The 27,081-nt window shown below is 41.0% G+C and overlaps 2 protein-coding genes across 6 annotated transcripts in view; both read left to right on the top strand.

The window, feature by feature from the left end:
* Positions 1–17,413, top strand: part of LOC310957476 (adenylate cyclase 9) — a 42,497-nt gene extending 25,084 nt beyond the window's left edge. The window contains exons 2-11 of one of the 2 annotated variants that reach the window (XM_083928053.1): positions 216–403; positions 774–881; positions 1,085–1,359; positions 2,106–2,208; positions 3,158–3,375; positions 4,543–4,702; positions 7,445–7,584; positions 8,356–8,388; positions 10,469–10,754; positions 10,868–17,413. In XM_083928053.1, coding sequence (XP_083784179.1) covers positions 216–403; positions 774–881; positions 1,085–1,359; positions 2,106–2,208; positions 3,158–3,375; positions 4,543–4,702; positions 7,445–7,584; positions 8,356–8,388; positions 10,469–10,754; positions 10,868–11,911 — 2,555 coding nt within the window. In that variant the 3' untranslated portion in view covers positions 11,912–17,413. Of the gene's footprint in view, positions 1–215; positions 404–773; positions 882–1,084; positions 1,360–2,105; positions 2,209–3,157; positions 3,376–4,542; positions 4,703–7,444; positions 7,591–8,355; positions 8,389–10,468; positions 10,755–10,867 lie in introns of both variants that reach the window. The other variant, XM_083928052.1, reaches the window with a different exon arrangement.
* Positions 17,414–17,784: 371 nt separating this feature from the next.
* Positions 17,785–27,081, top strand: part of crebbpa (CREB binding lysine acetyltransferase a) — a 50,277-nt gene continuing 40,980 nt past the window's right edge. For all 4 annotated transcript variants that reach the window (XM_083928014.1, XM_083928015.1, XM_083928013.1 and 1 more), the window contains exon 1: positions 17,785–18,669. In XM_083928014.1, the coding sequence (XP_083784140.1) occupies positions 18,582–18,669 (88 nt within the window). In that variant the 5' untranslated portion in view covers positions 17,785–18,581. The remainder of the gene's footprint in view (positions 18,670–27,081) is intronic.

The following is a 27,081-nucleotide window of genomic DNA, read 5'->3' as shown; positions in this document are numbered from 1 at the left end:
GAATGTTTGCCATAGACACATTGCTCATAACTTTGCGGTGGTCCAGCCTGTTGTGTTGTTGTGGTCGCAGTGTCACCATCAATGATGATGCTTTTTTAGGAACACCTGACATCTGATCTCTTGTGTGTACTGCAGATCTTTTTTTTTCCCCCTGACGCTTAAAAGTCAAACCAAGAAAATCTTTTGTTTATAGTTTTTTTGTGCTTCTCCTTTAGGGCTGAAAACCTACCTGATCTCAGGGAGGAAGTTGGAGCTTGACGTGCAGTGCGGCTGTTCTCAGGTGGGACTGTCAGGTGGGGTCAGCCTGTCCTCCTGTCCTCAGCCCCGCACACCGGACCTCATCCCTGGGGGAGCGCAGGCCACTGAGCCCCTGCTACTCCACCAACCTGAGGACAGGATCAGGGTAAGTCAGGAGAAACTAAAAGTTAAGGGATGGAACACATTAATTCTGTGATGGTTTCTATTATTTTCTGTTTTTCTATCTCCTATTTCTAAGTGCATTATCTCACGCTTTGTGGCTGAAAAACCAAGCTATATAACTCAAATTGACATCCACTTTTCTTCTGTTTGCACCTTTTGCATGACTACAGAATGTAACCTACACCCTAGGTATTTTGGCGGAAAACCAGATTAATGATTATTTAGAGTGAATGAGTCAATCAGTATTACTTATGAGAAAACAATATCACAGTGTCAACACAGTAGTGTTATATCTCAAACGGCTTATTTTTCAATATATCCCCTCCCCCCCAACTGTCCTTTTGTCTCTCTAGCCTCCCTGTGTGTCCCGTAGCGTGGCCTTGTCTTCGGGGGCAGAGCAGGGTGATGATGTAGCTGTGCTGAACGGCTGCCAAGAGGAGCACAAGACAGGCAGTGCCAAGGTACAACACACACATACACACAGGCATGAACAGTAACAGCACCAGCGCACTTGTCAAGCACCCCTTTCAAACATTTGTCACAATCATGCCTCTGTGTCTCTCCCTCTTTGTGACCGTCTGCTTCGTCTTCTTCATCTCCTTCATCTTCTGAACTTGTCCCTCTCTTCTCCTTTATCGACTTCACCTTCCCTTCCCCGATCCAGTTCATTCCAGGTCATAGCCCCAGAGCGGCCAACGGTCTCCTCAGTCCGCCACTGGAGGACCCGGTGCGTGCTAGCCAGAGCTCCCTGTGCGACATTCTCCAGGAGAAAGAGAAGAAGACTAGCACTAGCACGGGGACTGGTACTAGTTTAGGCATGGCCGGCGGCACAGCGGCGTCGGGCACGGGAATGGACCACTCCGCCCTGATCCAGCTGCGTGCCAAGAACTTCAGAGAAAAGAGCGACGTCCACTTTGTGGATGTTATCAGGGAGGACAGGTGAGCAAAGACGCTTGAAGGTAGAATTTGTGAACTGATAATACCACGCAAGGGTGACTTATTTTGTTGTGGTGATGGAGTGAGTGGTGGTGAAGGGATCTATGTGGTCATGAATAAGATCTCATATTTATATATTTTATCTTTCTAAATAATTAAGCATGACATACTGTATATGAATGATATAAACCTCTCTACATAACTTTCACCCTTTCAAGGTATCTATCTGTCCACACCAGTTGCCAGTCTATCACAAGGATAATATACAGTATAGCACTGGACAGATACATTCACGCTCACATTTTACATGTCTTCAGAGTATGTCAGGAAACACACATGAACACAAAGACAACATGCAAACGTTTGCCACACTTATTGCCATATGATAGCTTGATAACTTTACATGCAGAGGCCATAGAATTGGCTGCAACAGTGTACGATTGCCGTTGTTCAGATCTGCCCAAACATATTGTATGAAGGTTGCAAATTAAACCAGAGTATGTTTTAACGGCAATAAACAATGTGGGGTTAAAAACACCCTCAAAAAGGTCACCAGACAGAAAAGGTGGAAAAATCCCTGATGGAGGCGATCCAATCTGCCAAATGTAGTGTAGTATAAAGGTAGATTCAAAAGCAGATTGGACATTTTGGTGCATTTTGTCAGCAAAGGTTTATTTTCTTAGAAATATTTGATTTCCAAAAGAAAAACACATTACCTTATATTTGTTTTATTTCTCTGGGGTTCACAGTTTGATGAAGGACTATTTTTTCAAGCCACCCATCAACAAGATCAGCCTCAATTTCCTAGAGAGACCTCTGGAAAAGGCCTATCGCAGCAGCTACAAGGAGGAGGTACACACACATACACACACACACACACACACACACACACACACACACACACACACACACACACACACACACACACACACACACACACACACACACACACACACACACACACACACACACACACACGTACGTGTGTTCAAGTTCATGGACTTTCCTGATTTTCCTATCCTAGTGAGGATTTATGTGGATGTGAAAAAACACACTTTAAAAACATGTAAAAAAAAAATCATATGTACGCCACATATTATATTATATATTATATATTGCCACATTAGTGCGACACACACTGTCACACACAGGACCAGTTCGACTTGGCCTGCATTGACATCACAGCCTTGCATCCCCCTGCTGTTAAACCAGTGTTACTACAGAGCTAAAAAAAACACTGACATTTAACATTTAAAGTTAATTTCATGAAGATCTACAGGGATACTCACTGATGATGAGTCTTTGTACTTGGCTGTGACTTCCTGGCTAAGCTGTGAAATTGAAACTCCTGATAAATAGTCTAATTTTGCATTAGTCATTTTTTTAAATGTGTGTTTAAGGTTATATTTGGTAAATTGTTTGTTTTATCTATGTTTATTAAATTAGTTCAGTTCTGCTTGTAGTAGTTTTGCTGAAATGCATGTTTAAAAGTTGAAATAAAGGGGTAATCTGTTTCGGCTTTGATTTTTTTTATCTGCAGATACGATATTATCAGATTGGGCTATTTTCTACACACTAAAATTACACTTGTTTCCTACAGCCACTATATCATGGTAGTTCTTTTCTATAATAACATTATAACTACACATAGTTAGATTTAGTTAGTTAGTTTTTTACGCTGTCAAAAGCATCAACACTACTGAATAATTAAAAAAACATGAATTTAATTTTGTTTTGGAGGTTTGTTGTGAATGCACTGGACGTTCATTATATTTAGTCACACATCCCTCTTTCCCTCCAGGTGAAGAACCAGGTGCAGGTGCAGACATTCGCAAGCTCCACCTTCAGCTCCTTCCTGGATGTTCTCCTCAGCTGTTTTGTCTTCCTGGCCCTGACTCTGGCGTGTTTCCTTCCACCTTTGGTGAGCCCGGCCACCGTAGGCCCTCCAGTTCCTGCTGCCCTGGCCGTGGCTCCCCTGGCTGGCCTGTTGGAGCTGGCCTCTCTGGTGCTGTCCATACGGTGAGGAAGCTGACTTTGTCAAAAAACTTTTCTTTGTGGAGTGTGCACACATATTTTGTATCAAACACAGTCTGACCAATATGTTTTTTAAGTATATGTACAATTAAAACATATTTATATATTTGATGGTCTCAAACTTTGACCACATTGTAAGACAATTTGACAAGGACTTCCTGGCAGGATGGTAAAGCCTCTGAAATGTGATTTAGGCTGCATTCACACCATATCACTTGTTGAAAATCCCACTGAGTTTAATTTGAATGTGGGTAGTGCGTTTAAGCTGCAGTAGTGGGGACCGCACGGGATACTGGAAAAAACGCATTGGCCTACGGCGAAAAACAGATTTGGAGAGACACGACACAATGTCATGCTACTGTGGCCAATCACATTACGGATTAGTGATTTTAAAAAAACAACACAATGGAGTGGGAATAAAATGGAGACACAAATGGGCCATTTAAGTGACACTCCCACACCGCCGCACAACCCTGCGCTAATCGCCGCAAAGCCTCATCAGGTGTGAATGCAGCCTCAGGCTGTTGTTGCCAGTGTTGTGCCATCCGGGTTCAATAATATCTGAGTGTTTGTTTGCAAATTAACTTGGATTGAAATGGATTGGATTAAAAGCCTGTATCTCTTGGGCCTCAGTAGCACAGGATAGAAAACCATCAATAGACCACTCTATAGCACCACAACTATCTACTGTAAGCAAAACAAATCATTTTATGTGGTGGTTGGCTGCCACACCACAATGGGTTTTTCAGTATTAGTTCAGAAATTGCCACGATGACGTCCTGGTCCCAGGTAGAATTCCAAACCAAAACAAACGTGTCTACTTGGAGTTTCCATTATCTGTAATGAGTAAGTACCTAAGTGTGTTTTATGTGTTCGTGGTGGGTTTTATGGGTGTTGATGCATTACAATGCAATTCATTTCCACATATTGTCATGCAAAAAACTGGGCAATAAATCTTCATCAATCATCTTTCAGCCAGGACTTAGACACTATGTATGTGTTTTAATAATGTGTCTTAATTAAGGACTGCTGAGAGCCTGATGCAGTTTTTCCCTGACTGAGCAGATAGAGGACTGGGTGTGGAGTTACAGTAATACGGGGAGAGATAATATGTTTTCCTTTACTCTGTGCTGCTGGAATCTCATCCTGCAGCATGGCCTTCTACCTGGAGGAGGTGATGAACTGTACCCGCTCCCTGCTTCTGGTGGTCTCTGGATGGGTCCCTCGTCACGTGATTGGGGCTGTGTTAGTCTCCCTCCCTGCCATATCTGTGCTGTCCCACCTCACCTGCAGCAACCACTTGCCCCTCCAGGTAAACAAGCCTGCGGATGGTAGAATAACAACAGAAAAAGACTCTGTGTGTGAACGAGTCTTGTAAGTGGGCACTGTTTGTCTAGTAGGGGTGTGCATCCCTCCCTTATAAAACGATCCAATACGTATCTAGATACATGGGCTACGATACGATTCAGGGAACAATACATTTAAATATAGTAAACGATTCGATGCCATTCGATTCTGTGCGGTTTCCATGAAACACGATGCACTCTGATAAAGTTCTTAACATTTGTTTAAGACGTTCATTTTCCATAAAAGATTTTAAAAAAGCTAATTCTATAAAAGTGGCTCTGCTGCTTACCTTCAAATAGATATATTCATAAAATTATGGCATGGAAGAAAATGGAAGACAAATGTCTCATTTCAGAATAAAATTTTGTTGTGTTTATGACTTCCAAAAGACACAGGTAGAGAAAAAAGCCATGAACAAAGAAACTCACATATTTGCCAGGTTATGTCACCAAGGACATGACTTTAACTCCACTGTAAGGTTTTAGGTCCTGAGCAATAAGATGGGCTATAGATTCCGTAATGACCTTAGACCTCGCCCAGGTGTGTCAGGAAACACTTTTTAAGATCCCTGTCTTTGCCTTGCGTGTTCTTGCTTGTGCTAGCTGTAACGTTACTAGCATCCACATAATCCTCTCATACTGCAGCTGGTTTAAGTACTGCTTCTACTCTCAATGCAACTATGCTGCCTTTGCTGTTACAAGGGCTGCTACTAATTGCGTTAGCGAGTGATTTACAAGCTACAATGGTTTGCCCTCACTGATATCTCTTGCCAGAATAAGGGAGAGTAGTTGGGTGGTTGGAAACCATGCCCATGGTGGTCTGAAGCCTAAGATTCTCGGAGACCAGCAGGGCTGTTAGCTGGCATTAGCCCTGATAGTAACTGTAGAAGGAAAAAAGCTACGAGGCTTCGCCTGTGGACCTTGGCACCAGAAAATGTTGACATTTCTTCTTCTCCGAGTCCTGCATGTGAGAAGATTGAGAGCAGCCCTACTTTGCAGCGTTTCTGCGCCGTTTCGAGTCAAGGCCATATTCAGCTCTGTACATGTTTGATCCTCTCTTTTTTTTTTAGCTTTGAGTCGACGGCTGCTCGCAAGATGTGTAGTGTTTTGATATGTTGTTTTTCAAGGATTTTCAACACCCCATTTCTCCATCCATTTCTCTCCCACCGTGCTCCGTCTCTCCCCTCCACTCTCTCCATCTCTTCGGGGCTTGCAGATCAAAGCGGTAGTCTCAGGCAGGGTTGTTAATTAGACATGCGGTTTTTCTGGACTTGAATGCCTTTGAAGATATAAAACACAATAACAGTCTTGGGGGGTAGGGGGCAAATGTAAGGATGAGAGGGGAAAATATGTTATCCTGTCAATATGATCATTAACAACCTGTGAATGTCATCAAGTTACTACTGCTGTGTCCATGTGTGTTTGCAAGGGCTACATCAGATGTATCATAGAATATAGATACTTCCTCCTCTCTCTGACCTTGAAAAATCTTTACTTGCATTTGATGTATGAAGATCATGGTCTCCCACAAATTGGGTATTATCTTACTTGTAACTAGTTGTGATAAATGTTATTAATTCAAATGAATATAAAGTAAACCTAGTGGTCAACAACACATTTAACAATCAAATCAAAATGAGAGTTTGATAGAAGTGGTTAACCCTTGAACACAATAAGTTCAGACATCTTACGGAGAACACCCAAAGGTATATTTCAATCAAATGAAAGGATACAGTCCTCAACTGTTGTAAATTACATTGAATTATGTGTTGTGACTGTAAAACATCTATCCATCATGTGCCCTGACTGTATTTGCATTTTAACTATTACATATTCTCAATATTAATTACTCTGCAGTGTTTTAAATAGTACTTTTCTGTGTTTTAGTTGGTTACCTCTTTACTTTGACGGTATTGCCTTAATGGAGTGTCGCCGCATTCAGTTTAATGTCTCAGGTTTTCTCAAGTCTGGATAGTTAATGTCGAAGTAAGGAAAAATTAATTATTTTCATCTGCTGTTTAACTTTTCATGGTTAAGCAACTAGCTCCTAGTAACTAGTTACTGTGTGCAGGAATTGAAGTGAATAAAAAAAAACAGCAGTGAAACACGTTTTCACCTTTTTTTTAAAAAAAATCTGACCTAAGAAAGTCCTGTGATACAAATAAAAGTACATCTCAAATTAAAATTAAACAAAGTGAACTAAAACCTGTTCTACTATTTATAAAAAATAAAATTGAAAAGAAAATGCACCTTCAAATCTAAAAGAAAATCCTAGTTTGCGGTGGCTTGAAAGCGGTGATTTTAAATATGTATCAAGTATTTATCTCGCACGTTAGCGTAAGCAATAATAGTTTTTTAGACAGAGATGCTTGTTTTACACATGTAATGCCAGTTTTAACAATGTACCAATATTATTTTATTTTACAGATGCAATATTGTGATTTGACTCCCCACAGTTGGATAATGAACACATGAAGTTTTCTTTAATTCAGGTGAAACAGCAGTGGTAGCCAGCAGGGACTAATATACAGAAGTGAGGAGAACCTTTAATTTATTTAGTTTACTTTATATATTACCTCTCCTACTCAACACACATAACGGCCTCACAAGCTGAGTTGTATTCTGTTGTTTCTGGAGAATGTTGTTTAACACTGTAGTCCTTAGTTGCTTTCTTTAGTAACTTTAATGACTCGCCTCTTTTCTCCCAGGTGACCATGTTCTTGTGCTGTGCCACCATCCTGGCCATCATCCAGTACTGTAACTTCTGTCAGCTTAGTTTTTGGATGCGCTCAGTCCTGGCCACTGCTACTGGGGTCGCCCAGCTGCTGTTGCTGTACAGCCCCTACAGGTACAGGTGAGCACATCTCTGACATCTCTCTGTTAAGTGCTTCTTCTTTGTCTTCTTCATCTTCTCATACATAGTTATGCTATCCATGGTATGCAATTAGTGTGGCATCTCACATTTCATTCTATTGAAAGACTTGTTATCTGCTCTAAGGTCAATTGATTTCATAAAAGTGGAATATGCAAGCACTGATCATAGCGCAGTAATACCAAATTCAAAATTCTAATTCTAAGTGTCTAAGAAATAAATGTAGGCCGAAGTAGTAATTTACAGTATAAGCAGCATGTAAATGAAAGCTAGGAATTAAGACCACAATCTGCAAACACAAATTTACTGCTTTATTTATATATATATATATATATATATATACTGTAAAAAATCCTAATCCACCTCTTTTGTTGATAGCCACATGTTTTATTCATACATTAATTCATTATTCTCATTCTCACATTATTTTCACGTTATTTAAGTACTACATACCTCTATACACATTTTCTTCAGTCTGTCAAGATGATTAAATATGCTGTGTGTGCGTGTGTGTGTGTGTGTGTGTGTGTGTGTGTGTGTGTGTGTGTGTGTGTGTGTGTGTGTGTGTGTGTGTGTGTGTGTGTGTGTGTGTGTGTGTGTGTGTGTGTGTGTGTGTGTGTGTGTGTGTGTGTGTGTGTGTGTGTGTGTGTGTGTGTGTGTGTGTGTGTGTGTGTGTTCGTGTGTTCGTGTGTGTGTGTGTGTGACACCAATCCTTTCTCCTGACTGACACCGCTCTTTTCGTTTCAGCTCTGGTTCAGCAAATAGCTTGCCAGTTCATGGGTGAGTGTCTCCGTGGAAACAGAGGGGTTTGATGGATGAGTGATATTTGAAGGGTCAACATGGACAACGGCTCTCATTTATACTCTCCAAAGCTACAGCTCTCTCTGCAATCTCATGCTTTCCTGCTCTTTATTCACCTTTCCCCTCTCTCACTCGCTTCATCTGTACACTCGAAGTAATGGCTGCTAAAATGTCACTAGTGGTGGAAGTGACTCATATAGCCCATGCTGGCTTGAATTTTTTATTAGAGCCTCAAGTTAGCTGACTTCACTACTGGAGAGAGGACTGGAAAAGACTTGTTTTTTCTTTATCAGCATTTTGATCGGCAGCCTCTTCTCAAAGCATAAGTGATGCAAACTCTGCTTGAATCATCCTTGGGCACGCTCATGTCCTGGTATTTATCGTTTTTATTAATCTGTGGACCAGCAGGGAGCATTCGATTGTTTTAGGTGGGATTTTTTTCTTCTTTTAAGATTATGTTTTTTTTTGCAGTTTTCAAGCCTTCATTATATAGGACAGACAGGAAATGGGGTGAGAGAGAGGGGGGGGGGCATGTAGCAAAGAGGCCGCTGCCTCGAGGACCTTCAGCATCTTTACATGGGGCGACTGCTATAACCACTGTGCCATTGGCCGCCCCGAGGTGGGATTTGTAAGGACAAATAACCCTTCAAACTTTTTTTTAGACTCAATGGGCCTCATTTATCATTCTTGCGTGGAATCTGAGCGCATAATTGGTCGTACAACAGGACCCACGTGTGATTTATGAAACATTCGTATCTGACCAATCTCAGCGTACGAATGAGCGGGCCTTGATAAATGCGGCGGCTGAATTCGATCGTCATTAACATGTTACGCCCTTAAATATTCGTGGTTCGGAGGCCTCGCCCACTGAGGTCTAACATGGAGACAAGGAAGACTGGGAAGAAGAGAAACTTTTCCGACACACAGATCGGCATCCTGACATCCGAGATGGAGCAAAATAGACGTGCTTTTTGGCAGTCTTAAGAGTGGAATAAAAGGGGCCCATAAAAACGCTGTATGGAAAAGAATAACGGAGGTAGTCAACCCGAAGCAGCGCTCCACTGTGACCCGGGTGCGCACTGCTGATCGTGCGCTCCTTCTCTGTAGCGGGGTTTGCCAGCCGGGTTATTAGGTATACCGTTAGAGGATAACCTTTGTCCCCTAGAAGAACCATACCAACATGTTAATCATCTGATACCTTGTTTGATTTAATGCATTTATCGAGGGTAGCCACTTACCGAATAGATGACTTTGGCTCTGCAGTGCGCTTTCCTGTAGCCGTGCGCTAACAGGTTCATTCATTCACTTATTTATCTTCAACCGCTTGTCCCTGTCGGGGTCACGGGGGGCTGGAGCCGAGCTGTTTTGAAATATAAAAGAATTGTGTGATCCCCCTGGCCACCAAGTTTAAAAGCGATAGCTTGGCATCACAAATCACCTGTACATTTATCGAGTGGTAGTTTTTGCGATTGATGAATGCGTAATCATTCATGGATGGTGCCTTCAGACGCACATGAGTACAATTAATTGCTCCAACCACAATTTTTATTTTTTTTAATTCGTTTTAAGAATCCGTTTTGATCTGTTCTTAATATGTGACTGCTTATGCTTAATGACAGCTGAGGTTTGTTCATTATTTTCAGCCAGATTTTGCTGTGCTGCACCGCAAATGCACAGGCTCAAATGTGCGTACACGATCTCAGACCTGACGTGAGATTTGATTGTAGCTCACGTCCAAACTGATAAATGCCGAAGTTTGCCAGGAAATGGTCGTACGCACGTTTTTCTGCCGTACGTTCGTTTGATAAATGAGGGCCAGTATGTGTATATGTACTATGTGTATATGTACTTGTGCTAATTACTTCTGCCTGGAATTGCAAGAATTAGCTCTTAGCTCTTAGCTTTTTTTAAGTCGCGGAATATCGGGGATTCTCCTGCCTCCATTTCACCTCTCCTCTTAATCCTGTCAATTATTTTCTTCTGTGCCTTTGCTTGCTATTCCTATGTTCAACTTGAATCACTCTTACTTTTCTTCTGTTCTCCTCGTTTTCTCCCTCAGACTGAACATCTCCATATCCAGTGACGACAGTTCAGCATTAGTCACTCCTGGCCCTGAACCACCCCCACAACCTCTTGACCTTCTGATCCAAGAGGCTGTCCTGGCCTTCTTCCTGCTTCTTCTCCTGGTCTGGTTTCTCAACCGTGAGTTCGAGGTCAGCTACCGTCTCCATTACCACGGCAATGTAGAAGCTGACAAACACCGTTTCAAGATCCAGACGATGCGAGACCAGGCTGAGTGGTTACTGGGCAACATCATCCCCATCCATGTCGCTGACCAGCTGAAGGTTTTTGAGGCTGTTGAAATACAAATATATAAAAAAATCCTAATAAAAAAACCCCAGTATTCTTAGTATTTCATAATGTAATAACATTTCAACACATTTCATTGTTTCCTCAGGTGACCCAAAGCTACTCCAAGAATCATGACAGCGTGGGCGTGATCTTTGCCAGTATCGTAAACTTCAGTGAGTTCTACGAAGAGAGCTATGAGGGGGGAAAAGAGTGCTACCGTGTTCTCAACGAGCTAATTGGAGACTTTGACGAACTCCTTCGCAAACCGGAATTCAAAAGCGTGGAGAAGATCAAGACAATTGGTGCCACCTACATGGCAGCATCCGGACTGAACGTCAAGCAGTTGGCTGAGAACGACGATGACTCTCTACACGCTCACCTGAGAGCGCTTTTCAGCTTTGCCCTGGAGATGATGGGCGTTCTGGACGACTTCAACAAGAACATGCTGGGTTTTGGTTTCAAGCTCCGTATTGGATTTAACCACGGGCCACTGACGGCGGGGGTGATCGGCACCACTAAGCTGCTCTATGACATCTGGGGAGACACGGTCAACATCGCCAGCCGCATGGACTCCACCGGGGTGGAGTGTCGGGTGCAAGTGAGCGAGGAGAGCCATGCCGTGCTCAGTGCCATGGGCTTAGAGCTTGACTACAGAGGTACAGTAAATGTTAAGGGCAAAGGTCAAATGAGGACCTTTCTGTACCCCAAAAGTGGGGAAAGTATACATCAAGATCGAACGGAGCTGGGTGCAAGTGTTGGACCCTCGCCTGTGGCATCAGCGGCCAATAAGACTTCAGGATCTGTTGCCCAGGCAGCAGCTCTTCCTTCCTCTTCTCCCCCTCCTCTTTCTACACTCCCTCCTCAACCACAAAGCGCTGTAAGGCCTTCAAGAGCAGGGCCTGAGCCTGTTCGAGCTGAGTCCACAGAGGTGAGGGAGGAGGGATATAGGGACCCTTCACACCTCCCTGGGCAGTCAACTGCCACAGACCTTCACCTCCCTCCCCACTCTGAACTGGACAGAGAGCCCAGTGCCGCACAAGCGCCCTCCCAGATGCAGCCTGCTCCTCTCGCACTTCAAGAGGAGGAGGATGAAGAGGCGGAGGCCAACGAGCTAACAAAAATGAACGAGGAGTTTTACGCTCGTCTCTGATCCCTCCTCTTCTCCTCTCCTGTCTTCTGGCCCCCTGCTGCCCCGCAGCCGCTGACTCTCCAGGACCGATTGCAGGTGCGGGCAGGATGTCACTTCCTTAAGACTCGGGTGAAGTGTCTTTGGCACGGAGGAAGAAGAGGGATTTTGTGACTCCAACACAAACAGTGGCTGCAGTGGTTATAAAAATGGCTACTATCGTCTTTGATGGAGTGCTGGGGTGGGTTAGACCTGTGTTGAGCACAGCAGTGTATAGAGGAGGCTGAAAGGAGTTCAAAGGGAAGGAAGTTTTGTTGGTGTACTTGATGATTTTTTTTTTCTTATTCTTTTTTGTTATTAAGTGCCTTCAGGACTAGAAACAGTGAACAAACAAATATGAATACTGAACAAAGTTTGAACAATCTTAGACTACGGAAGATGCTGTGGTTTCTTACTCCATGCTTTTATTTTCAAGGCAAGTGTTTCTTTAAAAAAAAATCATTATTGTTGTGCCATATTATTTGCTTTAACTTGATCAAAGTCTTGACCTTACTTAAGGGACAATTATTTTAGATTCTATATAAGTGCCAGTGCAGCATTACGGGCTGAGCAGGGAACTATGGGAAGAATGAGGGAATCACATGAAGCAGTGTTAATTTGTAATTCTGCTTCGACATGAGGGCTTAATACAGTATTCCTTTGTGCTAGAGTCTCTGTAAAAGGGGACATGCTACAAAGCAGGCTGCATAGATTTTAGTTTGTGTAGCAGCTAAATGCACATTTTAAGCACAGGTCTTGCACAGTGTTTTGTCGACCACTTGTATTTGGTAGTTATTACCATGAAATCGCTTTTACGAATGTTTAAACAGAGTTCTTGTCTGTCACGAGTACAATCAAAAGCACAAAATCAAATCAGATAAGGGAATATAGATTTGGAGGGAAAGGTGGTTTTAAACAGTGAGATCATCACAAATGCAAGAAGGCACTTTAAATATACTTAAAGTAACACCCACAATGTGTCTTTTCAGAATGAAATCACCCCCGCCCTCTCAAAAAAAAAAACACCTCCCGCCCCCTGAAAGATGGGTGTAAAAAACGATGTAGTTTGGTCCTAAATGGCAGATATATATTCAGATTGAAGTGACGTTGGCTTTCGCAGAAACTTCTCTGTCCTGCAGCATAATCCCTTTCTCCGATGTCCATCTGTGTGTATGTTCAGTGGGTTCCAGTCATTACGTCATGGTTAAATAGTCTCCTTCAGCCTTGCTTTTTCGTTAGTCAGAACCACTTCCTTATAGCTCACTGAAAGCTGCTGAGCAAATTTGTTGCACCTACCTTTAATCTAGAGATATTCTAGACAAGAAAGACAAATTAAAAGACCAAATCCCAATAGCTGGGTGCTGTAGTATTTTATTTATATGTTTTGGGTTTTTGTTTTTTCAGTATAGCAGACAGTAACAGGCAGACACAATAGGAGAGAGGGTTAGGTTGGGGTTCATGGTCGGACCCTAAGGTTAGCACGGTGCCAATGGGTACTACAGTTTTGAGCAAATGTTTCAACAGGAGGAACTGGTGCATTTGTTTGGGATTGTACTCAGTGGCTGATGTGGTGTGTTAGTTGGTATTTATAGCAGCAGGACAGTGTATGTGGGATTGACTCAAAATGAACATGTCATCCAGTGCAACAACGTGGCTCTTGATGTGTTTAGAATAGAACAGCTTCATTGCCATTGTACATGTTCAACAGATTAAGTGCAACCCCCATATAGATGCTTTAAAAAAAATATAAAATAGTAAAAGTAAAAATAGCAGTTATAACATAAACAGTATCCGGCAGTATTGTATTAAGTAGTGCAAATATTAATAAAGTCAGTGAATGCTAATAAAGTGGCAGTTAAGTTATAACATTGTAAACTGTATATGGTAGTATTGAAATAGTGCATATAGCTTGGATGGGCAATGCAGCATTACAACCAAGACAGTACGGATAAATGTAGCATTTGTCCATGCATGTTTTATTAGTTTTTGGACAACTATGGAGCTCTAAAGGGACGGAGGAATGAGATATATCAGACTTTTGACTACACAGACAATCGGCGTACTTGTAAGTAAGATCAATTCAAAGTTGGCTTTTGGTCTTTTTGTAAAATTTGGTAACAGTAAGTAAAATACACCAGTCTTATCCTTTAAAGCCTACAGTGGGGTGAGAGGAATGCTCATAAGATTAAAAGTGGAGTATCACTTGAAGTGGGACTACGAGGGTTAATCACAGTGCAGTGCTTGATGATAGGAGGGTCAAAGCACAGATGAACTACGGTTTCTACGGTGTCGTGTTTAAAGCCTCACACTCAAATTTAGTTCCCTTTGTTGCCTCCATTGCCAGAAGAACAAAACATCGGTCAGTCCTTCACTATAGAACTAATTATTCAATAGTTAAGTATTATCTGCCTTAAGCTGTGTCATTTGCTTTTGAAGGGGTGGGACTTTTAACTTTATCCTGTCACAGCCTTTATATTGAGGGGGGGCTCTAATGTATCATACTTAAATTGTGCCACTTTAATTGAGTGATCTATAGGTGCAGTGCAACCTAAACTAGCTGATTGTGTTGTGGTGCCTGAAAAAGGATGACTGTATTTTTTTGGAGTATTTTGGTTTTCAGGACTTTTTTTTTTCATAACCGTTGTGCAGGTTTTGCTGCAATTCTTTCTTTTACAAATTCCATCTATTTTTTCCTCTCTTTTCCAGTTCTTTCATTCTGTCATTAACCGGTCGCCTGAAATGGTGGTGGTGGTGATGGTGGCGGTGGTGTTCTCATCTAATATCTTGCACCTCAGTATTTCTCTTGGCTTTTTACTCACTGTCTATACTCCTTAAAGCACTTGTTTCCTCCCTGTACTTTGCTTGTATGTGTGTAAGAAAGATATTTAATTTCTACTCCAAGTCGATAACACGGAAAAGATCACTTTTATGTGATGCAAAAGGAAATCAGTCAACTACATGGCCGCTGTTTAACTCTTATGTTGCTGTTGCCGCCTTATCTAGGAATTACACGCACAAAACCACATTATATAAAACTGGAGAAAGGGAAGCCGTGAAGTTTGAAATATGTGTAATGATCCTGATCCTTCAAACGCATATCACTGCCACATCTTCTAGAGACAGGTCAACATTTTGGGCTAAAGAGCCTTGCATTGAGAAGCTATGGTTACACACATAGATGAAGGGAGGAACCATCTCTTATTTATGTAGCTGTCTCCGAACCTGACTCTCACCAAATGAATTTCGTTCCGCCATGACTCCGCCTAGCTCCATTCAGTCGGAACTAAATTCATCTGGCGAGAGTCAGGTTAGCTGTCTCCCTGTGTAGCTTAAAATCATTGTTTACCTCTGCCATTCTGCTCTCTTAACATGAACAACCAGTGCCTTTTGAATTAGGAATATGTTCAATCATTGTGTGTGAGCTAAGATTATTTGTATCAAATAACCCTAGTAGCATAAATGCCCTGAAAAGCCAAGAAGTTACTCTAGATTAAGATAGCCGTCAGGCCTTCTGTACGGTTGTGATGTCACAACTATATACGGTATATATAGGTATAAAGACAGTAATTTCCGTCTGCAATGACAGTGCAGAGACGACAAGAGTGCAGATGTGGAAGACCAGACATGACCAAGCAGGACGGAGCAGAACGGGCTTTTTCTGGCGGGGGCCTTAAAGAGACAGGTGCTAAAATAAAGCAATTCAGAGGGTGAAAACAGTTTTTTCAGACAGACAGTATGAGAAAAATAATGTGTTTTATGAACATTAAATCATGTAAACATCTTCAACCCAAAGTACCAGTAAGAACCTGAAAATGAGCATGATATGTGACTTTAAAAATACTTTTTAACAGGCACATCTCCCACTCTTGTAATACATATTCTCAACACCGAAGTTAGCTAAACTTAATAAACAATGCCACACAAAATTTTGAAAAGACAGCTCAGAATATCAGGCGTCAGTTTTGAGGGAAAGGTATTGTTTTTTCCCCTCTACATTTTTCCGATTACCCTTCTGCCTCACGTTGTTAGATAATCCTCCCCGTCGCTGTAGCCCCAGCATGCACAGCGGTGACAGAAACTAGCCATAGTAGATTTGAGCTGTGGGGCTCCACAGGTTTGTGGGCACACCACCTCCAGCAGCGCACATCTGTACACGTATAAATAAAATATTATAGTGAATACCGCTGGCTCTGTGATCTGTGATGCAATGGGGGGCAGAAGTGTGTGCGATCTTGTTTGCTTGAAAATTAATGAGCAGTTTTCTTTTTTGTCAGACCCCCTGAATTTTTAGTTTGATTCTGCACCATGCTGTCATCCTTTTTGTTGAATTGCATTTCAATTTTATTCTTTCTACAATTATGTTGAACATTAAGCATGCATTGCCAGCACGCAAGGTTGTTCAAATCACTAAGCTTTGCTTATTTAAGGTTACTTGGATTGTATCCTTCTCTGACAGTATATTGATAGATGATGTGTGTATGACAAGATTTGTTTTAGTTTTGGCGGGGGGAAGTTTCCTTTAGAGGTTGCAAAAAAAATTAAAAAATGCAAGCAAGAAAACAGCCGAGTGCATTGAAGAGAAGTTGAAGAAGTGTGAGTCTGCTTTGTGACAGAAAAGAGTGTTTTATTAGCACTTGTTAAAATCACCACATGCAAAATAGCATTGCCTAATCACTCATTTAAATAGTGACAGCTCCACATCGTTTCATTCGACCGGTATGTGTTTTTAATTACACTGGGACAAAGTTAGACAGAACTGTTTGATTTAAAAATCTTTGTGTATTTGTTTTATGTTCATGAATGAGGTGTATTATGTATGTTTTGTGCACATTACCCATGTATCATTTATCAACACATGATCGTAATCTGTACACATTTGCACAAAGCACTAAGTGTTTGTACATATGCAATTATTTTATGTCACATATGATTTTTTTTATACATGTGCATGTGTCAGAGTTTGCCAGAAAACAATGAAAAAGCTACGCGTATTATCAAATTGATTCAATGTGTGTCTGTTTGAGTGTGACTGTTATGATTTTATTACTCTATTGTTTTCAGTATGAGATAAATAAATCTCCAAGCTGAAAACCGTTAAGTGTAAGGGGAAGATGAGTGCATGTCAAACCATACACATTAGCCTGATAATCAGACTGAATTGCCATTTTGTTTGGTTTTTAAAATTGCTGAGTAAATCAAAGATGTGGACAGTCATGCTAAAATCACATTGCAGGTTGACCAAGTTATATTGTCAGTATATTTTACTAAATAACATATGAGCCATGAAGTGGGAAAAGTTAAACAGAAGAAATTATTAAAATGTGATCATCTGCAGGGACGACTAATATGCACAAACATGTGCTTTACTTTTTACTTTTGATGCAGATAATCACATAATTATAAAAAAAACATGTGAAATGTTAATTAAAGGATATATGCAATTTTAAATCATGTCTCCTTTTAAATTAAAACGACAAGTTACCCTGACTTAACTGTATTGAATTTAATACTGCATGTTATAATTGACAGGATTTTTGTAGTTTAATTCATGCAACACAGAACTACAGTTAATGTGCTCAATTATTTTTTTATTGTAAGTCAACATTAAATATATATATATGGGTATTCGTTTTATATTAATATATATTATTGAAGCTGTGGCCTACGTGTAAAAATGATTCATAAATGTATAATTGTAAAGAGCTTGAGTATCTGTGGTGCTGTAGCGCCCCCAGCGGTGGACGGCCGCGGTGCTTTCACGTAGGGCGTGATAGCGCGGCCCCTCCCCCTCCACAGACGATCTGGAAAAGAAAAAAAAACTTTTTTTGTATCGAAGGAATCAACAGCCGCCATCTTGTCGTGGCTCGGAATTAGGATTTCTGTTCAACACTGGTTTTTTACGTAGAAAATTGAGCATCCTCGCCGCGATATGACAGCGTCCTTCTCCCGAAAACGAAACCTTAACGTCGCCTCGGAGACATTTTGTGCGAAAAAACGGGAATTGGACCAGCGGTCGTCGGGCAAAAAAGCTCCGTATATCTGACTCCCCCCTTCGGCGATAATTCAGCCCGTGTCGCCGTTCAGGAGCAGTGTTGTTTACCGTGGAGCAAGGGGACACCTGGCCGTGACTTTCGAGGTGATTTGCAAAAACACAGGAATTTTTTGCAATTGCGTATATTTTGTGGAGCTTCGCGCGATTTGTGCATGAAGAAATTTGACGTCACGCAAAATGGGTTCTTGGAGCATGTAGAAAATACGACCTCTTCCTCTGAACACAACAGTCCTCCGGATTTCACTGGATTGTCATTTTGAAGTTCGTTTTTTTTACATGGGGGATATTTTATTTCGGGGTATTTAACGATAATAATGTGGGTGTTGGGTGTTGGATTATCATGGGGTGAATGGCGGTGGCGGAGCGGGGCGCTGTTGCATCTTTTTTGAAACACACCGAGTCTCACAGCGAGGAGCAGCTAACAGTTAACTTAGCTGCCAATTAGCTCGCTATTAGCCAGTTAGCTAACGTTAGCATGCTTCCAGCTTGCTAATGTGTTAACCGGGAAAGGTTCTTGGGTTGACAAAACAACCTGCCCTTCCATAAGGTATTCTTAATTATCAACGCATATCAACCAGCCGGTGAAGAAGACAAAAAACAACCATGGCTGAAAACCTGCTGGACGTCGGACCTCCCAACTCAAAACGGCCGAAGCTGAGTTCACCTGCCCTGTCAGCGTCAGATGGACCAGGTAAAGGCCTCAACACCGTCTGCACGTAAACACCAATATCACGCTTCCAGTCTGATCTTGTCTCATTCTTGACTACCCGTGCAGCGATCCTGTCAGCCCGGTTTGCTGAGGTGTTTGTCGGTGGTGGTTACTGTGTTTTTTTGTTGTTGCTGCATTTACTGCAGTGTTGTGCTTTGGTGAGGACCTACCCTGTTGAACACGAGAATACCAGTGTATTCGGTACACTTGCCTTGTGCTAGTGCAGTCCTGATAATACTTCTGCAATAAAGCCTTACCTCCATGAGGCATAACTCCAATACAATTCAACAGCACTGACATTACTCTAGTCTTCAAAAATGACTTCACGGTTAAAGCAACGCCCCTAAAACCGTTAAAGCAGAAGCCGAAGATTGTAAAGTTTGATGTCGTTTCATTACACTGCACTAGTTTCAACTGGATGTATGACACTGACAACTGAACTGTATGTTAACTAACAGCATTTCTTTCTCTTTTAAATATGCTTGACTCTTACTCAAATCTAATGTCCACGCTTTATTCTAAGATGCAACTCTATGGCATGCTGTTTATCTATAGTCCATGTCTAATACAACTAATCAAAATGCCATGCTTTATATTCTAAAGCAGTTATGCTGCATTTATTTCAAGGGAGGTTTCATTTTATTTATTGCATGTTAAAAGTGTTCAGATTTGTGTAGTGTGGCGAGCAGGCCTTAGAGAAGAAACAGGCAGACTAACAGTGTTTGATACTGGGGCTCAATTCAGCCACCAAGTATAAAAACAGGAGTTAGCAGAGACAAAAACACAGTCAACCCTTTGACCTCAGCACCCCTTAGCAAGCATATGAAGCCCCAGACCGATCTTGATGGACTGGACAGTAAATATTGTATTCGCGGAAGTTCTTGCTGATTTCGTTACACTTCACGCAAGGTTCTTATGGCATTCCTCTCTCGCACTGTTGAAATGGGTTGGAACACATATAAAAAACCTACATGTATGCTCTGTGAAATTAACTGGGATTTTTATCGGTGTCTTGACTATGTTAGTTTTAGTGTGAAGGGCCTCTAAGATATGGGAGTTAAGAATTACTGTCTTGGCCAAAAAAATATTTTGGCCTGATTTCAAGACAAAGCACCCTTTTTAGAACACCTGTCCATGCATAAATACAGTTTGAAGAAAGACTATAGCAAGGTCCGCTGTCATTCTGTATTGAATACCCATTACATGTATTGCTCAAATAAACAGACTAAATGAAGAAAAATAACTAAAAGAGGCAGTCACTGGTGTAGTAAACACTAGAAACGTGTAAGGTGGTCGGTGGCCCAGTGGTTAGAGCAGCTGCCCCATGTAAAGAGGCTGAAGGTCTTTGAGGCAGTGGCTCTTTGCTGCATGTCTCCCCCTCTTTTTCTCACCCCTTTTCCTATCTGTTTAATCTAATAAAGGTTTGAAAATGGCCAAAAAAATCTTTCAAAAAACACAAGAAACTTTTTCAACACTTATTAGTATGTCCAAGCGTGTCATTTTCGTGTCATGATTTTCTGATTTTAGATTTTAAAGTCACATCTCGATCCAGTTTTGAATCAAACATTTTTTCAGCACTGATGGCTGTATGCAGCAATAAGAGTGAGAGAGTTTACGGGAGATGCACCTTAAGTCCCACTGGAGCCCACATGCATTACCGTTGTTTACATAATTCACGGGGAAGGCAAAATGTTGCCACTCCAGTGACTTCAGGTAAGCAGGAGGACCTTCCAGTTATGTTGATCCTCCATCAGCTCCAACTTTTACAGTGGCCACGGTGTCTGGAGAAGTGCATGCTGTGTTTTAGCTGCAGGCTACTGGCCAGTAAGCTACGCTGTGTCGTCTTTTTGGAAATTTGTTTTCTTTGTATGCATGCAAGTAAGTGGAGTCAAGTGTGGAGTTAAAACCATGGATGCATAAAGACAGCTGGATGTAGCGTTTGAGGCCGAGCCTAGTTGATTCCTATGAAAGTTGCTCAGTGGTGCATGAAGCCACAAAAGTTCCACTACTGCGTCAAAAAAAACAACCCAGATGATCGTTACTACTTCTGCATTAAGGTGCCCATAATGAGCAGACGCACTAGAGAGTTCTTTCAGTGGGACTGGAAACTTTTCTGCTCCGCTAACTTAAATAGGGATTGAATGATTTAATCACGCAGCTCTTTTAGATCTTCTAAATGTTATTGTACCAAATGGATTAAACTCTGACATTAACACAAGTCATTTTGCAGGGAATGTGACACTTGAAAAATTTGATTTACAGACGTCCTTTTCCATGTAAGTCAATGGGAAAAATACTTTTTTGGGCCCTGTGGCATTATGTGACTGACCTTTTAGTTTCAATTCCCTTGTTTGGCCATATACAACCCATGGTACAACAGGCTGCATCAATCAATGTTTTTTTTATGTAAAAATGGATTGTAAATCACAGAGACTACAGGCACTTAACTCTAAGTCTTGCGTAGCTCAGTGTTTCGTTTTACTGCCTGCACATGTACTGTATGGTTGAGGGTGAGCTTGTCTCACCAGACCCGTAGGCAACTGTTACCACCACAAAACCTCTGAAAACTAAAGAGTGCTAAAAGGCCAATGTGAATCCAAATAAATAATAATGTTGCTTTGTGTTTGCTGGACTAAATTATTTTCTAACACATTAACCATAAAATTGTAATATGTCAGTAGTATGAGATGGCTGTCTATTGGTCAGCTTGTTTTTCTGTACCTTAGAGCTCAGATACACCAAACCGGCCTCAAAGAACGAGTGCCAACGGAGGCTGAGTTTAATCTATGTACTATTTTACAGATTAGTCAATTCAATTATTCTCCTTCAAGAAATATAAATATGTTCATTTTATTATCGCAAACTGTATGTTTTTGTGTAATGCGACCCAAAACAAAATGTAAACAAAGGCTTACACATTAAAGTGCAACACTGGATGTTTAAAACGGCAACTCCCAACATCAGTGTTGGGACTAAAAATGAAGTGAGCCTAAGCCTGACTCCAATCGCTTTACTCCGTTGTTTAATGGGGATGAAAAGAGAGAAACAGTCTATGGCCGTCTGCTACCGTTAAATCATCAGCATCATTTAACATTGTTATGCCCATTTGTTACCACATTTTGTCTTATCATGGATGAAATACACCTACATATTATAAATGCTTATTATAGAAGCTCAATCTGACAGTCTGACACAGCACCGTGAAAGTGAAACTTCAGTTTCAAATGAACCGTCAGCTATTGTTAAAGAAAGATATAAACAAAACACATTTATGTTACAACAACATTCAGCTTATGGTAAGCATAATGTTAGCTTACCTGTAGCATGTAACCGTAAAATACCCTTCACTACAAAATTACGATGCGTTTAAAGTTTGTTTCTTTAACATTGAATTACAATTTCTTCATCAATGTAAGTGTTATTCTTCAGCTTCAGAATCCAAATAATGCGCGTGTGGGGATTGAGGAAGTGACTTCGCCCAGACGCAAGACTGGGAGAAAACTACAAAATAATAATAATAATAATAACGTGACTAAACGAGACGAAACAATGTTATTTCGTCTCGTTTTCGTCAACGAAAATGAAGAGACATTTCTTCTCGTTTTTATTCGTCAACGAAATCGCATTATATATTTAGTCTTAGTCATTGTCACATGCCCAGCATTTTCGTCTCGTCTAGTTCTCGTCACGTGAAAGAGGTTCGATGACAAAGATATTTCGTCATAATTTTTGTTGACGAAAGCAACACTAGTGTAACGGTACACTAAAGTCACGGTTCGGTATGTACCGCAGGTTTAAAGTCAGGGTATGGTTAATAAAACCAAAAAACTGCTTGGTTGTCAGAACTAACATAAGCTTAATTAGTAAACAATTAGACACAGCAGTTAAAACAGTTTTAGATGTCAGTACATACAAACATACAAATAAAATGTATAACTAATATAAGAAATACTGATGCAGTTCTTCAATAAATAAAATACTGTTTTTTCACAGCAGCGGTCATAGTAACACCTGGATGGTGCCTTTTTTAAAATGTGTGTGCATTTCATAATTAACCTAGAATCTGAAGTTATCTTACACCTGGGATTTGAATGACAGGGGGACGTCTACAAGCTCCAGTTTCATGCTTTTGTTGGCACGCAGTTCGCTCTCTGTTCGCTAGTCTTCCATCCACACAGCCATGCTCGCTGCTGCCTGCTTGGCTACTCTCACTCACTGGCTGCGACTGCGTACCCATGATGCACAAAGTTCCGCACCTCAAAACAAAACTGTACATTCGCCAGAGTGGCTCGTCCTCCATTCGAGAAATCGAAAGTTCGATCCCCAGCTTTTCCGGTCCGCATGTCGAAGTGTCCTTGAGCAAGACACTGAACCCCCGAATTGCTCCCCGTGTTGTGCATGGGTGTGTAACTGTGGTGTGACTGGTTAGGTTAGATGGTATGTAGAAGTCCACTGCCATCAGTGTGAATGTCTGGGTGAATGTGACAAGTAGTGTGAAAGCGCCTTGAGTCGTCAAAAGACTAGAAAGGCGCTATATAAGTACAAGTACATTTACCATTTACCATATTAACGCTATATATGACATATTTACCACTGTCCAGCTCTGTACCTGCCCAAAAGTGGCAGTACGAATATGTGTATCGTTACACCCCCAATATACACACACACACCTGCTAAACGTCAGGTACACTGGTGCGACCAGTTAAAATGTTAAGCCGCACTTGATATTTGGTCGTATGTAGGGATGTCATGAGAACCGATACTTGCGATACCTTTCGATTCTAAAATAAAAAAAACAAACTATGCCTATTTTTTCAGGCACTGGATGCACAGTGGCACCGTGAGTTTTGGGGCTGTGACTCTTCCAGAACTAATAGAGGCACTATAGACCTTTTTAAACGGCATTCCATTGCTAGGCAACGGCCTGGGTCCTTAGTAACTTCCTGTCAGCTGATGTCATTCACGTAATAACAGGGCCTGTTTTGGAATGTTTATGCTTACATCTTTCAAAGGGTTCATTGCGAGTTCCAGTCATACTTGCATTCAGAAGTAGGAGGTCACAAAGCGGTGGAACTCACATAGCAACACTGTCATCAGCCGTAAATTACTGCGGATAAAGAGCGGCCTGTCTTTCTTTGATGACTGCTGTGCCTGGAGCTTTGTGAGCAGCACCCTTCTTCCCTGACATTTGGCTTTTGCCTTTTGCAGTAGTGCCTGCAGTCATTGCACGTCCCATTTTGGGGTGTAATGTAACTTGTGCTTATGGGGAGTGTTTGCATAATTAGATGTGTAGTAAAGCACATGCTTGCAGTGTGTGAATACTTTGTGTGTGTTTTCTATGATAGTGACAGAAAGAAAACACGTACCTCCGGTCTCTATTCAGGCCATGTTTCACGCTACAAAGTCCCTGGGCTCCCCCAGATCCTCTACAAAAATCCAGTGGTAGTCAGGAGAGGTTTTATTAAGATGTTTTCACAAATGTTGTGATCATGTCAGTTGTTGGTGTCTCTTTCTACGGCAAAGTTAGGGTGTGTAAGGGTACAGAAAGTCTCTATCTGGGGGTGGGAATCACAGTAACTCATGATACTGTATGTTACAATTCTGCAGTAATTATACATTGCAAAGGAATCATTGACAATACATGACATCATATTATCGGTGTTGCTGAAGAAAAAGGCATAAAGCAGAAATTATGTATTTATTCACTGCATTGTTGAGTCAGCTTCACAGAATTTGACAAATGAGATGAAAGGTGCAAATGTATAACAAACTGCATATACTTTTGGCTCAATGCCTCTTTAACACACTGACACTGTCATAAATAAACTTGGAAAGAAAGCGTTTGGGTTTGCTGCTCCCTCTGCCTTGAACATGTTACAGAAAACCTTTGAAACAAAATGAGTTGGTCTCATTGAACACAATGGGATGACCTGGAGGCAGAAACATCTGGCTGTAGATGTTTTGCCCGAGGCTTTTATTATTGTAGCTGACCTTGAAATGTTTGCTGTTTGTGTCCACCATGTGTTTGTGTGTATGTATCACTATGCTGCTGCCTGTCTTGGCCAGGACACTCTTCAGGGTTCGTGCCTGAAGAGTCTTCAGGGACAGGTGCTTAAATTCCTTGAAAATGTTTGAATTTTAATGTTGTGTTCAAGGTTCCACAAGTGCTTGAATTTTGGATAAAGTGCTTAAAAATCGTATCTGTATTGCATTTCTTTCACAACGAATAGCTAGACATTTGATTTAATTTCTTTTCCTTCTGGTATTACAAAACACAATTTTAGTTGTTTATAACACAATACCATCTCTATTAATGAGATGAAAAAAAGGTGAAAATCATTTTTAATATGTTTTCGTAGAAAAATGTAATTTTTCACAGCCCTAAGGTGCTGGAAATGCTTGAAAATTGACCTTAAAAGTAAAGATGCACCTATCCGTATATTGACTTATTAGCTGGATCGGATATCGGCTAAATGAGGCCGATCCAGTCATTTATTTTTTACTAATATCATTCACAGCAATACAGTTACAGCAATCTAGTCACTTCAGTTCTGTTTGCAACACTGGTTAGGGTTTTATATTACATTTTAAAATATCTGTTTGCAGTGCACTTTACATTTATGTTATTTATCCCTTTTTGCTGCTAATATACAATTTGTTATTTAATAAACAATATTAAGTACATTTATAACGGTCTTTTTTTATATAACAAGGCTTAATATTTATGTCAAGCCTGATGCCTTCACTCACATGGCAAGGTATATGGTTCATTCATTTGACAGTGGTATAGGATCGGGTATCAGCCAATACGCTTAGCACAGGTATCGGTATTGGATTGGATCGGAAAAAAATGGATTGGTGCATCTCTACCTAAAAGTGCTTGAATTTGACCTTGGAAAAGGTGTACGAACCCTAACTCTTGTAATCCAAGTGAGTCTTAAAAAAGTCTTAAAATAAAAAACCAAAACACTGCAACTTGTCCATCTCCCCGTGTACCATCATCTCAATGTAATGTAAAGGACTTCTCGTAAGAGAAAGTCATTGCATCTAATATTTTTTTCCCATCACTTTTGATGATGTTTTAGTATTCTGCCGTGGTATCGCTTCAGTATCGGTGTTGGAGCTGAAATAATTAATGGAGTAACTCAAGTTACTTGATTACAAAAATAGAATCATCGAGACAAAATCTCTGCCTCGATACCACAACAGAACGTCATCAATGATCCGGCGTCTGAGCCGAAAGCAGCCCTTTCTCAACACCACTTCACCGAGCGCTGCTGTTGCAGTTTAAGGAGGGCGGTTTCAGTAGTGACAGAGAAACAGGAGGAGAAGGGGTAACGTTAGCTGTCCCTGTGAATGCCTCTATTTTAGTTTTTTTCTCGAGTGTTAACGTAACCTACCTGATCAGTCTTTATAGTTTTGTTTAAAGAAATGTCAGTCGCGTTTTGTACGTTGCTTGTTGTTACAGTAAACTGGAAGAGAGCGACACGCTCTTCCTGTGATATCTATCCCTAACTAATTTTCTAAATAAATGTTTTTATCTTTGAAACTGTTATCTGTTTCATGCGTCAGGTAGAATTTTATGCAATACCACCCCCACCCCCCACCCCCACGCACACAAACAAACGCCCACACCCACCAAAAGGCCTACCCCAGACATAATGTATAAATAAATAATAAATAAGAACGCAAATTATAATACATTTTTCCGCAAAATTATATAGATCAGGGCTCCAGACTGCGACAAAATGGTTGCATTTTAAGACCAAAATTTGAGTGTGCGACTGAATTTTACATCTGGTCACGCATGTGTTACCAGATATTGTATATCCCCATTTCAATATGTAAGTGGCTAAACAGCAACAGAGTGACAGATAAGACAGGAACAATATGTAAGCACTGTAAGAAGATAGTGCCGTCAGCACAGTAACACTAACATGTGAGCCCTGCAGCTTTCATTAACGTCAGGCTACAAGTTATAGGCTCAGTGTCCGCTCCTGACAGCTCCCCAGGCGAGTGACCGCAGGAATTTACTAAACCAAAATACTTTTCTCAGGTCTTGTTCTCGTGGACTCAATATCGTGTATCGCCTTGTGAGCTGAGGGTCTCGTCACACCCTTTATTCTGAATGTATGGTATATTTTTTTTTATATTATACTGTCATGACAGCGATGTGTTGCATCTTCAAAAGTGCACAATAAAAATGTGACACTGAATTTGCAGCACATTGAAATTTCTGCATCTATTATTGATTTACCGTGTGTGCCCCTAAAATTTCTGGTTGCGCCCCTACAATTTTCAATATGGGGCCACAGTGCTCCTAGTGGAAAAAAGTTAGTCTGGAACCCTTTATATTTTTTTTTATTGGATTAATCGTTGGAATACTTGATTTCA

Source organism: Echiichthys vipera, assembly GCF_963691815.1.
Source record: "Echiichthys vipera genome assembly, chromosome: 2".
In the NCBI taxonomy this organism is placed as follows: Eukaryota; Metazoa; Chordata; class Actinopteri; order Perciformes; family Trachinidae; genus Echiichthys; species Echiichthys vipera.
This window is presented reverse-complemented; position numbering and strand designations above follow the sequence as displayed.